The sequence below is a fragment of the Somniosus microcephalus genome, chromosome 6, assembly GCF_052327205.1.
Source record: "Somniosus microcephalus isolate GS21.2 chromosome 6, FLI_Smic_1.0, whole genome shotgun sequence".
Taxonomy (NCBI): Eukaryota; Metazoa; Chordata; class Chondrichthyes; order Squaliformes; family Somniosidae; genus Somniosus; species Somniosus microcephalus.
Genome location: NC_140992.1, coordinates 174,324,322 through 174,340,181, shown reverse-complemented (window position 1 = coordinate 174,340,181; position 15,860 = coordinate 174,324,322). Strand labels below are relative to the sequence as shown.

The following is a 15,860-nucleotide window of genomic DNA, read 5'->3' as shown; positions in this document are numbered from 1 at the left end:
TTATAGTTTGTGGCTCATGTGCTTTTATTCATGTTGGGTGTTTGTTGAAGTCGTTAGGTAATACTAATATTGGGTGTATTGTGTTCCCAGTGTTGCTGTTTGTAAGTTTGGGAATGGTGGCGATGATTGGTATGTGCTGGTTGGAGTCGGCAAGGACCTGCTTCTCAATCCTCGCTCAGTCGGAGGCGGATACATTTACACGTACAAACTAATCAACAGCGGAGAGAAGCTGGAATTTGTGCACAAGGTGAGACAGTGGTGCATATGGGAGATAGCAGGCTGCAGATTGTTAAATGCGTTTTATTCTTTCCTTCTAGTTATGCTCCCTGGATTTCCAGCGTGCGTATGCAGTGATCCTAACACAGCTCAGAAAGCTGCCAGTGTCTCATCCAAATTATCTAATTTTTGTGGAGGTTTTCCAATTTACCTCCCTTTGCCTCTTTCACTCCAGTGGCTATTCTTAATGTGTGAGCCTAGATTGTGTGTACCACCAGACTAATGGAGATTGCAGGGCTTCACAGTTGAGCCTAATCCTGCCTCACCTGAACTCTGCATGTGCACCTTCCTACAGAGGCCACTGGCTAGCGATCAGGAGCAGGAATCCTGGCTGATTTGTCCCTTCCCTTGTTCAAGAGTGCTGAAGCCAGTTGTTGTGCCCCTGCTGCTATCCTGTCTGAGATCAGTCTACTACATGGACCAGCAATCAAACCTGGGCCCTTCTGGTCTGTGTGGTTCTGTTATGCTTTGCCTCTATCAAATGGTGAGCTACACCACTTTCCCATTAGGGCTGCCTCGGTTCCTGTGATACTATTCAGTGTGCTTAACTCAGCTAAATAAAAGCCGCTTTTTATAGTTGTATGGTTTCTTTTTAAACCCAAGACTGCTGACGTTTCTGAAATATTTCTTCACGTTACTAGATATCCATCGTGATGAGTCTTGGGATAAACCCCATACAAAGTATATATTTTTTTGAATGGTGAGACAATAATCTCTGGATTACTACCTGAGCCACGTGCAAATTTGGCTAGGGTAAATAAAATTAGAGAGTTAAATGCGTGGCTCAAAGACTGGTGTGGGAGAAATGGGTTTTGCTTCTTGGGACACTGGCATCAGTACTGGGACAGGAGAGAGTTGTTCCGTTGGGACGGACTTCACTTGGCCAGTGCTGGGACTAGAATCCTGGCGAATCGAATAACTAGGGCTGTAGAGAGGGCTTTAAACTAATTAGTGGGGGGGTGGTTTTAAGAGAGCGAAAAATAAAAATGACAGCGGAGAAGGCAATAGAGCAAGGTAGCAGTGGGGGAATTAAAAACCAGAGTGTCAGGAAGGGACAGAATGTATAATGCTAAAGTAGTAAAAGGGGTAATAGCAGGAATAAATTGTAAGAAAACATATTTGAAAGTTCTTTCTGAATGCACGCAGCATTCGTAACAAAATAGACGAGTTGACGGTACAAATAACTACACATGGGTATGATCTGGTGGCCATTACGGAAACATGGCTGCAAGATGATCATGACTGGGAACTAAACATACAAGGGTATTTGACAATTAGGAAGGACAGACCGGAAGGAAAGGGAGGTGGGGTTGCTATGTTAATCAAGGATGGAATCACTGCAATAGTCAGAAATGATATTGGGTCAAAGGATCAGGATAGTGAAACAGTTTGGGTGGAGATAAGGAATAATAAGGGGAAAAAGTCACTAGTGGGCGTAGTCTATAGGCCTCCTAACAGTTGCAACTCTGTTGGTCGGAGTATAAATCAGGAAATAGTTGGGGCTTGTAATAAGGGAACAGCTATAATCATGGGGGATTTTAACTTTCATATTGACTGGACTAATCAAATTGGGCATGGCAGCCTTGAGGAAGAGTTCATAGAGTGTGTATTAGGGACGGGTTCCTTGAGCAGTATGTAACTGAACCAACCAGGGGGCAGGCAATCTTGGATCTGGTCCTGTGTAATGAGACAGGATTAATAAAAAATGTCCTAGTAAAGGATCCCCTTGGAATGAGTGACCATAATATGGTTAAATTCCAAATTCAGTTTGAGGGTGAGAGAGTTGGATCTCAAAGGAGACTATGAAGGTATGAGAGTAGAATTGACTAAAGTGGACTGGGAAAACAGATTAAAGTGTAAGACGGTACAAGAGCAGTGGTCTACATTCAAGGAGATATTTCACATCTTTCAAGATAAATATATTCCACTGAGGAAAAAGGGGAGTAAAAGAAAAGACAGCCATCCGTGGCTTAGTAAAGTAATACAGGATAGTATCCGACTGAAAACAAGGGCATATAAAGTAGCCAAATCTAGTGGGAGGATAGAAGATTGGGAAGCATTTAAAAGCCAGCAAACAATAACTAAAAGATTAATTAAGAAAGGGAAGATAGATTATGAAAGTAAACTAGCAAAAAATATAAAAACAGATAGCAAGAGTTTCTACAGCTATATAAAAAGAAAAAGGGTGGCTAAAGTGAACGTTGGTCCTTTGGAGGATGAGACCGGGAAACTAGTGGTGGGGAACATGGAGATTTTGTATTAGTCTTTACAGTAGAGGACACTAAAAATATCCCAACACTGGACAAACGGGGCAATGGGGGAGGAGGAGCTAAACACGATTAAAATCACTAAGGAGATGGTACTCGGTAAAATAATGGGACTTAAGGCGGATAAATCCCCCGGACCTGATGGCCTACATCCTAGGGTCTTGAGAGAAGTGGCGGTAGGGATTGTGGATGCATTGGTGATTATTTTCCAAAACTCCCTGGACTCGGGAAAGGTCCTGGCAGATTGGAAAACTGCTAATGTAACACCCTTATTTAAGAAGGGAAGTAGACAAAAAGCTGGAAACTATAGACCAGTTAGCCTAACATCTGTGGTTGGCAAAATGTTGGAGTCCATTGTTAAGGAAACAGTAACAGAGCATTTGGATAAACATAATTTAATAGGACAGAGTCAGCATGGTTTTATGAAGGGGAAGTCATGTTTGACAAATTTGCTCGAATTCTTTGAGGACGTAACATACAGGGTGGATAAAGGGGAAACAGTGGCTGTAGTGTATTTGGACTTCCAAAAGGCATTTGACAAGGTGCCACACAAGATTACTGATCAAGATAAAAAATCACGGGATTGGGGGTAATATACTGGCATGGGTGGAAGATTGGCTATCTAACGGAAAACAAAGAGTTGGGATAAATACAGATAGACTACCTTTTATCCGAACTTCCGAAAACCTCTAAAAACCGAAGGTTTTTTCGTTCAGCGTAAGTCGTGCGCACGACATGACCAGAGTGGCGCACGACCCCGACCCCCCCCCCCCCCCCCCCCCGTGGACTCCCGCCGACCCACCCCCGACAAATTTCCCAGTCTTATAAAATACCATCCGAAATTTTCCGAAAACCGAAACACGGCTGGTCCTGAGGTTTTCGGATAAAGGATAGTCTACCTGTAGTTCGTTCTCGGGCTGGCAGTCAGTAACTAGTGGTGTTCCGCAGGGGTCAGTGCTGGGACCCCAACTCTTTACAATCTATATTAACGATTTGGAGGAAGGGACCGAGTGCAACATATCCAAGTTTGCCGACGATACAAAGATGGGAGGGAAAGCAGTGAGTGAGGAGGACATAAAAAACCTGCAAAAGGACATAGACAGGCTAAGTGAGTGGGCAGAGATTTGGCAGATGGAATATAATATTGGAAAGTGAGGTTATGCACTTTGGCAGAAAAAATCAAAGAGCAAGTTATTATCTAAATGGAGAGAAACTGCAAAGTGCTACAGTACAAAGGGATCTGGGGGTCCTGGTGCATGAAACACAGAAGGTTAGTATGCAGGTGCAGCAGGTGATCAGGAAGGCCAATGGAATCTTGGCTTTTATTGCAAGGGGGATGGAGTATAAAAACAGGGAAGTCTTGCTGCAGTTATACAGGGTATTGGTGAGGCCACACCTGGAATACTGTGTGCAGTTTTGGTTTCCATATTTAAGAAAAGATATACTTGCTCTTGAGGCGGTTCAGAGAAGGTTCACTCGGTTGATTCCGGAGATGAGGGGGTTGACTTATGAGGAAAGGTTGAGTAGGTTGGGCCTCTACTCATTGGAATTCAGAAGAATGAGAGGCGATCTTATCGAAACATATAAGATTGTGAGGGGGCTTGATCGGGTGGATGCGGTGAGGATGTTTCCACTGATGGGTGAGACTAGAACTAGGGGGCATAATCTTAGAATAAGGGGCTGCCCTTTCAAAACTGAGATGAGGAGAAACTTCTTCACTCGGAGGGTAGTAAATCTATGGAATTTGCTACCCCAGAGAGCTGTGGAAGCTGCAACATTAAATCAATTTAAAACGGAGATAGACCGTTTCCTAGCAGATAAGGGAATTCGGGGTTACGGGGAGAGGGCAGGGAAGTGGTCGTGAGTCTAGATTCGGATCAGCCATGATCCTATTGAATGGCGGAGCAGGCCCGAGGGGCCGTATGGCCTACTCCTACTACTTATGTTCTTCTGACTTGAGGCTATATATCAGAAGTCTAAACCTGAAGAATGATTTGTGCTAAATATGAGCTGTAAAATGTATCAAGGACAAAAGGAAAAATCTGATATGTTTTGAAATTTTGAAAGACCCCTGTTAAATAAAATGATCATCTGTGTAGCAGGCAGATCAGTAGAGTGGGTTAGACATTGTCAAGTTTTGAGATTTTGACCATTTTCCACAGAAAGGGTTTGGAAACTGGTTACATTTAAATGTTGGGTTTTTAAAGCAAGTTAAATGCGCACTTTTTAAAGGACTGAGACAAATAAGTTGATTTCAATGTCTAGCAAATTAACATTTTAGTTATTTTCCCAAAAGCGGCTCACAGTAAACAATTCATTACCCAGTTTTGGTAATAAACATCTCATACCTGTTGTGCTAGAAGGTCCTTGGTCCAGGGCCTTTCTCTTGTGAACATAGGAAAGCAGAGACCGAAAAGCATCCTGAGGGTCAGATTTTTAAGTCGAAAGCTGTGCGGGCAGGATTTTGCCTAGCTCAGAAGGTTGGCATGCAGGAGGGTAGTTAGAAATTACTTTGTTCAAGTTGGGCAAGGTGACTCACTGATGTTGGGAGGCGTAACATGTTCATTATTTTGTTACTGTGTGGATACGTTGTACTGATTGAATTAAGTGAGTCTGATCATAACTCTTGATCTGTATGTTCACACTATGATATAAAGCAGATTAACAATTTCTGATTTACTAAATGTTATCTCAACCCACCTTTGGAAAGATTGGAGAGGTGCACATGGGGGTACAGTTGAAAGACAAATATCTGGTTCAGATCATGCCCCTGGGTAGATATTGGGCAGTACAGACACAGCCCTAATTGCAAGATGCTCAGAACGGTTATAGGAGTGACTAGCAGAGAGAATATCCAAGATAGACCCGAAACTTGTAACAGTCCTATTCTGGAGGTGGTGTAGCTCTGTTAATAAGGGATGAGATCAGTGCAGTAATGAGAAATGATATTGGCCTAGAAGATCAAGACGTAGAATCAGTTTGGGTGGAGATAAGAAATAATAAGGGTAAGAAGTCACTGGTGGGAGTGGTCTACAGGCCCCCAAACAGTAGCCACACTGTAGGACAGTATAAATCAAAAAATAATAGAGGCTTGTAAGAAAGGTACGACTATAATCATGGGAGATGTTAATCTTCATATTGATTGGACAAAGCAAATTTGGCAAAGAGGAAGAGTTCTTGTCATGTATACAGGATGGTTTCTTGGAACAATATGTTATGGAACCAACCAGGGAGAAGTCTATTTTAGATCTGGTAATGTGTAACGAGGCTGGATTAATTAATGATCTCGAAGTGAAGGATCCTCTTGGGAAGAGTGATCATAGCATGGTAGAATTTCAAATTCAGTTTGAGTGTGGAAAAGTGTTGTGTATTTTGAATGTGTATTGGAATTGTCCCACATGGGATACCGTAGTGGTGATTTGCAATGCACTATGGGAAATGTAGTGCATTGAGTGAAGAAGCACATTGTAAATAAAATGGCCGTTAACTAAACTCTCCACCCCGAGTCCTCCTTATAATTGTTATATAGGTAAGGGTATAAAACCCCATGAGCCACAACCAAACTGGCGACGAGGACGACGGACTTGCGCATCACTTTGCACTGGAATCGGCGATGTTTAAAGTAAGAAGTTCCTGTCTTTTCTTAATGGCGCGCCCGCAGTTTAGTGCTGATGCAATCACCTCGTAAAGGTGGTGGTTTGTGTGATACACAAATAAGAAGGGGGAGAGTAACAATACAGTGAAACGAAGTGGAGGAAAAGGACTGTAAAAATTTTTTTAAAAAGTGGAGGAAAAGGACTAAAGAAAAAAAGAGAACAAAATGGCTATGCTAACCGGAGCGTTTGGACCATTTGATGAAATGGCAGAGCAATGGAGTGCTTATACAGAGCGTTTCGGATTTTTCGTGACTGCAAATGGCATTAAAGATGACGTGAAAGTGGCGACGTTCCTCAGTGTGATCGGAGCAAAAACATTTGGCTTGTTACGGAGTTTGATGCACCCGGATAAGCCCGGCGTTAAGACATATGATCAGATTGTGGAAGCTTTGGAAACCCGTTTCGCACCCAAGCCGCTGCTGATTGCCGAGAGGTTCAGGTTTCACAAACGAAACCAAGGGGAGGGTGAGTCCATAGCCGAATATGTTGCAGTGCTAAAGAAGCTAACTGAGTATTGTGAGTTTGGTGGAACTCTAAATGACACCGTCCGTGATAGGCTTGTGTGTGGATTAAGATGTGAAGCAACACGGAAGCGCTTGCTCACGACTGACAAACTGAAGCTTAAATCAGCAGTGGAGCTCGCTGTGTCTATGGAGTTAGCAGCTAAAGATGCACAGCTGTTGGGGGCTGCAACGAAGTGCACAGGGTAGCAGCTACACCGGATAAGCATGCAAGGGGCACCAGAGTGTGTTACAGATGTGGAAGGTCAGGTCATCAGCCATCTGACTGCTGGTGTAAAGACCTGACCTGTCGGAAATGTGAAAAGAAAGGACACATTGAACGTGTGTGTAAAGGGCAAAGCAAATAATCCTACACAGACACACACAAAAACAAACAAGGAAACACATCCAACTGGCGTTCTAAAAAGAAAAACCTACACATGGTGAAACAAGAACAGGAAGACACTGACACAGACTTTGATGGGGAGCTGAATCTCCATGTGTTAACGGTGAATGGAGGCTCATCAGGCTATGGAGTCACTCCACTACTAGAGGGAATACCGGTCAAAATGGAGCTGGATATGGGGGCCGCTGTCTCCTTGATTTCAGAGAAGCTATTCAAAGAAAAACTGAACCACCTATCACTGACGCCGGCCAAGCTCATCTTAAAGACCTACACTGGGGAAAACAGTCCCAATGCTGGGTGAGACGGAGGTCAAGGTGGAGCTTAATGGACAAACCGTGATGCTGCCAGTTTACGTGGTCAAGGGTGACTATCCATCCCTGATGGGCAGGCCATGGTTGGAGAAAATTCATCTGGATTGGAAAAAAGTGAATGCGGTGTCAGTCGAAGAGGCGGGGTTAGCGGCAGTGTTGACAAAGCATGCGGCTGTCTTTGACGGAGAATTGGGGAGTATGAAGGGGATTACGGTCAAACTCAAGGTGAAGCCTGACAGTCACGATTCCTGAAGGCCAGGAGCGTTCCCTACGCCCTCCGACCAAAGGTGGAGGCTGACCTGGAGCGTCTGGTCAAGATAGGGGTCCTGGTGCCGGTTTCGCATAGTGAGTGGGCCACGCCCGTGGTACGTGATGAAGAGTGACGGCGCGGTTCGCTTATGTGGAGATTTCAAAGTAACAGTGAATCCTGTGCTCTCAGCTGAAAAGTACCCCCTCCCCATCATTGAAGATCTTTTCGCGGGTCTAGCAGGCGGTCAGAAGTTTAGCAAGATTGATCTAGGCCAAGCCTACTTGCAGATGCATGTCGAAGAGGACTCACAGAAGTACCGCACCATCACCACCCACAAGGGCCTCTACAGGTACTGCCGCCTACCCTTTGGTATAACGTCAGCACCAGCATTGTTTCAGCGGGCTATGGACCAGATCTTAAGCGGCATTCCAGGGGTACAATGTTATCTCGACGATATCCTTGTCACAGGAAAGGACGACAACGAGCATCTGCAGAACCTGACGAAGACACTGGGAAGACTTGAAGAATATGGCTTGCGCGTTCGCAAGGACAAATGCGAATTTTTCAAGCCATCAGTGGAGTACCTAGGCCATGTCATCGACGCGGACGGCCTACCCACAGCACCGTCGAAAGTGAAAGCCATTGCCGACGCTCCTGCACCTACAAATGTCGGCATGCTGTGGTCATTCTTAGGTCTCCTGAACTATTACGGAAAGTTTATTCCACAGCTGGCATCACTGTTGAAGCCATTACATGAGTTGCTGTGTCAGGGCAAGGCCTGGGCGTGGACGAAGGAGTGCAAAGCTGCATTCAAGAAAGCAAAGCAGCTTTGACTGACCCCAGAGTGTTGACGCACTTTGACCCGTCGTTGCAGATTCAGCTGGCCTGTGACGCGTCGCCTTATGGCATCGGCGCGGTCGTGTCCCACATCTTTCCCTCAGGCGAAGAGAAGCCGATTGCATTCGCGTCAAGGTCCCTGAGCAAGGCGGAGGTGAAATACCCGCAGATCGAAAAAGAGGCTTTGGGCATCATCTTTGGAATCAAAAAGTTCCATCACTACTTGTTCGGAAGGAAATTCACCTTGCTGATGGATCATCATCCTCTGACATCGATCTTTGGTCCACACACAGGAATACCCTCCCTGGCAGCATGCAGGATGCAGCGCTGGGCGCTGATGTTAAGCGCTCACAATTACAACATCAAATACCAGAGGTCAGCAGCACATGGCAATGCGGACGGATTGTCAAGACTTCCGCTGCCTGTGCCCTCTGAAGGCTGTGAGCAGAAGATTTTCTACTTTGACATGGTGAGCAATGCCCTTGTCACGGCCCAGCAGGTCAAGAAAGAGACCAGAGTGGATCCTACGCTATCCAAGGTGCTGGATCGGGTGATGCGAGGAGACGGATCACGGGTGTCAGACGCACCACCTGAGCTCCTACCTTACCTGTCAAGAGGGAAGGAGTTGTCTGTCACGTCAGGATGCCTCCTTTGGGGCATGCGAGTGATCATACCACCAAAGCTGCGGAAACATGTCCTCAACGAGCTGCACTCAGGACATTGTGGTATTGTCCGGATGAAGGAGCTGGCACGAAGCTACTTCTGGTGGCCTGGTCTGGATCATGAAATTGAAGTTGAAGCAAAATCATGCCCATCATGTGAGACAACCAGGGATACGCCAAGAGCAGCGCCACTGCATCCATGGGAATGGCCGGTGACACCGTGGCAACGGATCCATCTGGACTTCGCGGGACCAGTGGAAGGAGCGATGTTCCTGGTCGCGGTGGACTCCCATTCCAAATGGACGGAGGTTGCAGTAATGTCCACTACCACTATGGAGAAAACCATCGAGACTCGGAGAGATGTTCGGGCGATTTGGTCTGCCGGAGCAGATCGTAACCGACAATGGAACACAGTTCACATCCCAGGAGATGGAGTTCCTCAAGAGCAATGGAATCCAGCACACGTTCTCCGCGCCTTATCATCCATCCACGAATGGATTGGCGGAGAGATTTGTCAGAACGCTGAAACACGCGTAGAAAGCGGCAAGAAGTGATGCTCCTCTAAAGCAGCGCCTGAATGCTTTCTTGCTGAAATACCGAAACACGCCTCATGCTACGACTGGAGCATCTCTTGCTTACTCATGGAAAGGCAGCTACGGACACGCCTTGACCTGCTGAGGCCAACGTCCACAGAAGCAGTGGTGCACACCAATCAGCAAGATCAATTCAGCAGACGCGCTCAGAGGTCCAAAGAATGACACTTTGTGGTGGGGGGCAAAGTCCTCGCGCGTAACTACACCACCCCAGTGCGGTGGGTCCCGGCTACGGTCATTGAAAAGACGGGTCCCGTTTCATACCGAGTCCGCACCGGAGACGACTGAACATGGAGACGGCATGCAGACCAGTTACTGCCAAGACAGTCGCCACAGGTAACCCAAGAAACAGAGGATCAAGGACCTGCTGGGGGCTCCAGCAGGGACTGGTCGTCTGACCCTGAGACGGTGGCACCATCCACTCTTGTGCCATCGAGGGAGGAAGCCACGCCTGCAGGGTCACGGGAGAGCCAGCCAGAGCCTGCTCCTGAGACTAGGCGTTATCCCCAAAGAGAAAGGCAGCCTCCAGAGCGCCTTAGTTACAGTTGGTGCTAACCTGTGTGCATGGGGCAGAATAATCCCCAGGGTTAGCGGAATGTAGAGGCAGTCTACCCTCTCTTCCAAAGTTATAGTCATTTTCAGTTATTCTGTTTTGTGGACATTCTATTTTAAGGAGGAGGAAATATATTGTGTATTTTGAATGTGTATTAGAATTGTCCCACATGGGATACCGTAGTGGTGATTTGCAATGCACTATGGGAAATGTGCATTGAGTGAAGAAGCACATTGTAAATAAAATGGCCGTTAACTAAACTCTTCACCCCAGAGTCCTTTACAAAGGTATGAAGGCAGACTTGGTTAAAGTGGACTGGGAAAATATATTACAGGGTAAGACTGTAGAAAAGCAGTGGCAAACATTTAAGGAGATATTTCATAATTTTCAGCAAAGATATCTTCCAGTGAGAAAGAAAGACTGAGAAGGACGAACCATCCGTGGCTAACTAATGATGGTATCAAATTGAAAACAAAAGCATACACTGTTGCGAAGAATAGTGAAAGGCCAGAGGCTTGGGAAATTTTTAAAAAACCAGCAAAGGACGACTAAAAAAAATGATAGAGAGAGAGAAGATAGCTTATGAGAGTAAGCTAGCAAGAAATATAAAAAGGAAGAGAGTAGCTAAAGTAAACGTTGGTCCCCTAGAGGATGAGACTGGGGATTTAATAATGGGAAACAGGGAATGGCAGAGACTTTGAACAAATATTTTGTATTGGTCTTCACGGTAGAAGACACTAAAAGCATCCCAATAATGGATAATCAAGGGGCTATTGGGGTGGTGGTCGGGGGGGGGGGGAGCTTAAAACAATCACTATCACCAGAGTGTGTGTGCTAGGCAAACTAATGGGACTAAAGTTGGACAAGTCCCCTGGACCCAATGGCCTGCATCCTAGAGTCTTAAAAGAGGTGGCGGCAGAGATAGTGAATGCATTGGTTGTAATCTACCAAAATTCCATGGATTCTGGAGTGGTCCCAGCGGACTGCAAAACCGCAAGTGTAACGCCCCTATTTAAGAAAGGAGGGAGACGGAAAGCAGGCAATTATCGACCAGTTAGCCTAATATCTGTCATTGGGAAATGCTGGAGTCCATCATTAAGGAAGTGGTAACAGGACATTTAGAAAATCATAATATAGTCAAGCAGAGTCTTATGAAAGCATGGTTTTATGAAAGGGAAATCATGTTTGACAAATTTGCTGGAATTCTTTGAGGATGTAACGAGCAGGGTGGATCAAGTAGATGTGTATTTGGATTTCCAGAAGGCATTCAATAAGGTGCCATGTGAAAAGCTACTACACAAGATAAGAGCTCACTGGGTTGGGGGTAATATATTAGCATGGATAGAGGATTGGCTAACTAACAGAAAACAGTCTGGATAAATGGGTCATTTTCAGGTTGGCAAACTGCAAAAGGGGGGTGCCGCAAGGATCAGTGCTGGGGCCTCAACTATTTACAATCTATATTAATGACTTGGATGAAGGGACTGAGTGTAATGTTGCCAAATTTACTGATGATACAAAGATAGGTGGGAAAGCAAATTGTGTGGAGGATGCCAAGAATATCCAAAGGGGTATAGATAGGCTAAGTGAGTGGGCAAAAATCTGGCAGATGGAGTTTAATGTGGGAAAATGGGAGGTTATCCACTTTGGTAGGAAAAATAAAAAAGCAAATTATTATTTAAATGGGGAGAGATTACAAAATGCTGAAGTACAGAGGGATCTGGGGGTCCTTGTACATGAATCACAAAAAGTTAGCATGCAGGTACAGCAAGTAATTAGGAAGGCAAATGGAATGTTGGCCTTTATTGCAAAGGGAATGGAGTATAAAAGTAGGGAAGTCCTGTTACAACTGTACAGGGTGCTGGTGAGACCACACCTGGAGTACTGCGTACAGTTTTAGTCTCCTTTATTTAAGGAAGGATATACTTGCATTGGAGGCAGTTCAGGGAAGGTTCACGAGGTTGATTCCGGAGATGAAGGGGTTGTCTTATGAAGAAAGGTTGAGCAGGCTGAGCCTATACTCATTGACGTTTAGAAGAATGAGAGGGGATCTTATTGAAACATATAAGATTCTGAAGGGGCTTGACAGGGTAGATGCAGAGAGGATGTTTCCCCTCGTGGGGGAATCTAGAACTAGGGGGCATAATTTCAGAATAAGGGGGTACCCTTTTAAATCGGAAATGAGGAATTTCTTCTGAGGGTCGTGAATCTTTGAAATTCTCTTCCCCAGAGAGCTGTGGAGGCTGGGTCATCAATATTTAAGGTGGAGATAGACAGATTTTTGAACGATAAGGGAGTTGAAGGTTATGGGGAGTGGGTAGGGAAGTGGAGTTTTGAGGCCAAGATCAGATCAGCCATGATCTTATTGAATGGCGGAGCAGGTTCGAGGGGCCAAATGACCTACTCCTGCTCCTATGCCTTATGTTCTTATAATGGGGCCCCATGGTTCAAATACACTGCACCCAAGTCCCTCATTCCTTATGTATTATTATAGTTTGGCACTAACACCAATATTTGGCATTTAAACACTCAAATAATTCATTATCCTAGCATAAACAAGATGGTTCTGTTTATATCTTTATCTCTACTCTCTTTCTCCCCCCGCCCCCTCTCCCCCCCAAACAGACATCCATTGAAGATGTTCCAACAGCCATCGCCCCTTTCCAGGGCCGTGCTCTGGTGGGATTGGGAAAGCTCCTGCGCATCTACGACCTGGGGAAGAAGAAACTGCTGCGGAAATGTGAAAATAAGGTAAGAGTTGATGTTTGTTGAGGGCGATGGGTTTTTATGGTTATGCTTGAAACTGATGGTTGCTATTGGTGGTCCAATTGTTCATGACATCATCGTGCAATAGAATTAGCTCCCATTCTTTCATGGTGTGGGGAGGGGTAGAGCACAGGTAAAGCACTCCACCATAGGAGAGAAGGTAGACTCCATACATGCTGACTTGGACAATGTTGGTGGAGACCATGGACAATTTCACATGACTGCTAGAGAACAGTAGCACGGGGCAGGGGTGGGCGGAAGAGAAAACAACAAACTGGAGGTGTGCTTTTAAAAAAAAAATTAGTGAAACCTGTAAAAATGGACACTTAGTGAGCGACCTAACTAACTTGCATGGTAAAATATATGAGGCACTCTGCTACCACAGACACTTGCAAATTACGAACTGCGGGCAGCCTTCAATGCACCAATCCCCTTTACAACTTAAAAAATGGGACCTGTTGCAAAGCTGCTATATCTGGACCTTTCACTGAGTCGGGATCACTGGCACGTCCCCTTGCAGCTTGCTTCCTTTCTGCCCCCAAATTCGTGAGGCCAGCATATGCAGGTCAGTGTGAGATGGCAACTGGTTTTGTGAAAGCAACAGCTTTTGTGGAATGGGGTGCTCTTTACCCAGCATCCATAGCAGCAGAGAAACCACTATCTCTGGGATTGAATGCTTGAATGGCTCTATCCCAGGGATAGAACGGTTTCTCTGACGCTATGGATGATGGGTAAAGAACTCCCTATTCTACTGAAAATGACATACGATGATCATTTTAATAACGGCATCTGCAAAAAAGATAGCTAATGCCAATCCCTAACCTGTCCTAATTTACGGATTTCATTGTACCTTGTAGGAAACATAATGGGTCTGAAAGTTGACCTGTACGGTTAGGAGGGGGCTTTGTTGCTTTTTGGGAATGATGGGACACTATTATGTTAACGGTGACTTTAGTCACTTAATTTGATTTCAACTGAAATAGGCCCAGTTGATTGCATTTAATTTTGAGCGTCCCAACCCATGATTTTATTTTTACAGAACTGAACTACAGGAAACTTTGTGATATCCGGCACCGACGGGACCAAGCTGTTGCCGTCCCATCAAAACTGCCGGACAAACCAGCGCTAATGTTGAAACATACGGAAGCTTTTGAGCTCCGTATCGAGCAACAAACCCTGTTAACAGCTTCTAAACAGTCGGCCGTAGCTTGCAAGCGTCTCTGTAGCTAAGCAACAGCTTTACCTAGACCTTGCAGAGCCTGACTAGTGGGAAAAAAAAGCAACGAAAAGAAAAAAAACTAACTGAATCGACTCCTGAATTTTGCCGGTGGCTCGAGCATTCCAGACAGTTAACCTCCGGATAAACCAAAGTTTCCTGTGTAAAGGAAGCTTAAGAGCTCTCCTGGGTCTTAATAGGAAGTCTACACTGGAACATGAAAAGACAACAGTCCATATTTTAAAAGACAGTTGTGCAATATTCTAATCTGGGAAATTGCAATGTGTTTGACCAAGCCATTGTCTACCAGTAAATTTCCATTGAAGAAATCAGAAATGTGTCTGCTTCCCAGCTTGATATGATTTCAAAGTAAATGGTTTTTAATCTAGATGTGCAGAATTGCACATAATGATCCCTGCATGTGCAGGACTTGGATGTCAGAAGGGCTGCATGTGCCGGAACAGTTTGTTGCTTCTGGGTGTTCTGATCTCCATGGGGAGCTGGACAGCGGTATTTCTCTGCATTTCAGTTTCCCAGACACTGTCAAAACTTACTCTTTTTTGTAATGTTACCGCCACCTCCCACAGAAAGCCTCCTTGTATGTTTCTAATATTTCCAAATTTTTTGGTACTTTGGGGAGGGATGCTGATCGAAAGTTGGAAACGTCACCACTCTCACTCCATTGGTGTGTCGAACATGTGGGCAGGGGGAAGTAGGAGAGACAGGAAGGGAATCCACCCCCCCAGCAAATGCTGTTTCATGGTGTACTGCTGTGGCAATTGCAATGCAACCCACAACATCTACATATAGGTGAAAGAGGGATGTTAGGCAGCAAACACGAGGGTGTTAAATTGGAATTAAGCAAAGGATCTTATTGTGAAATGAACATCTGTTGTAACTCTTTCTGCGGTTTACTTTCTTCAGCACATTCCAAATTTCATAGTGGCGATCCACACCATCGGACACAGAGTCATTGTCTCGGATGTACAGGAAAGCTTCTTCTGGATTCGTTACAAACGAAACGAGAACCAGCTGATCATCTTTGCTGATGATACATTACCCCGCTGGATCACCACGGCTTGTCTGTTGGACTATGAAACCATGGCCGGTGCTGATAAGTTTGGCAACATCAGTGTGGTAAGTGAAATACTGGGCTTTGTCGACCCCTGCAAACTTGTGCAGCCGGCTGAGATGTGATTCTCAGTCGCGTGCCTGGTGTTTTGGGGCACAGCGTGGTGTGGGTGCACACTGAAGGTGGTGCCATTTGATTCTGACTGAGAATAGAACTGTGGTAATGGAACGCAGCTGGGTGAGGGATCAGAAATGTGTTTTCAGAAGAATTTACCAGGAAATGAGAGAGGATTATTAAAGGGAATGGGTGTAGATAATGCCCCAGAATTTGTGGTGGGTAATAACAGCGAACGAATAGCGTTCGCTGTTATTACCCCTTTGAAACGGACTGCAACTTCAGGATGTAGCGCATGCACATCCTAACATGGAAATCCTGAGGTTGCGATCAGTCATTCGCTGCTCCAACACTGGTTGCGCTGTGGTACCTAACCACCAC

At 45.3% G+C, this 15,860-nt stretch overlaps 1 protein-coding gene across 1 annotated transcript in view; it reads left to right on the top strand.

Moving 5' to 3' along the window:
* Positions 1 to 15,860, top strand: part of sf3b3 (splicing factor 3b, subunit 3) — an 83,308-nt gene that overhangs the window by 57,137 nt on the left and 10,311 nt on the right. The window contains exons 21-23 of the mRNA XM_085990956.1: positions 91 to 247; positions 12,937 to 13,062; positions 15,218 to 15,430. Coding sequence (XP_085847082.1) covers positions 91 to 247; positions 12,937 to 13,062; positions 15,218 to 15,430 — 496 coding nt within the window. The remainder of the gene's footprint in view (positions 1 to 90; positions 248 to 12,936; positions 13,063 to 15,217; positions 15,431 to 15,860) is intronic.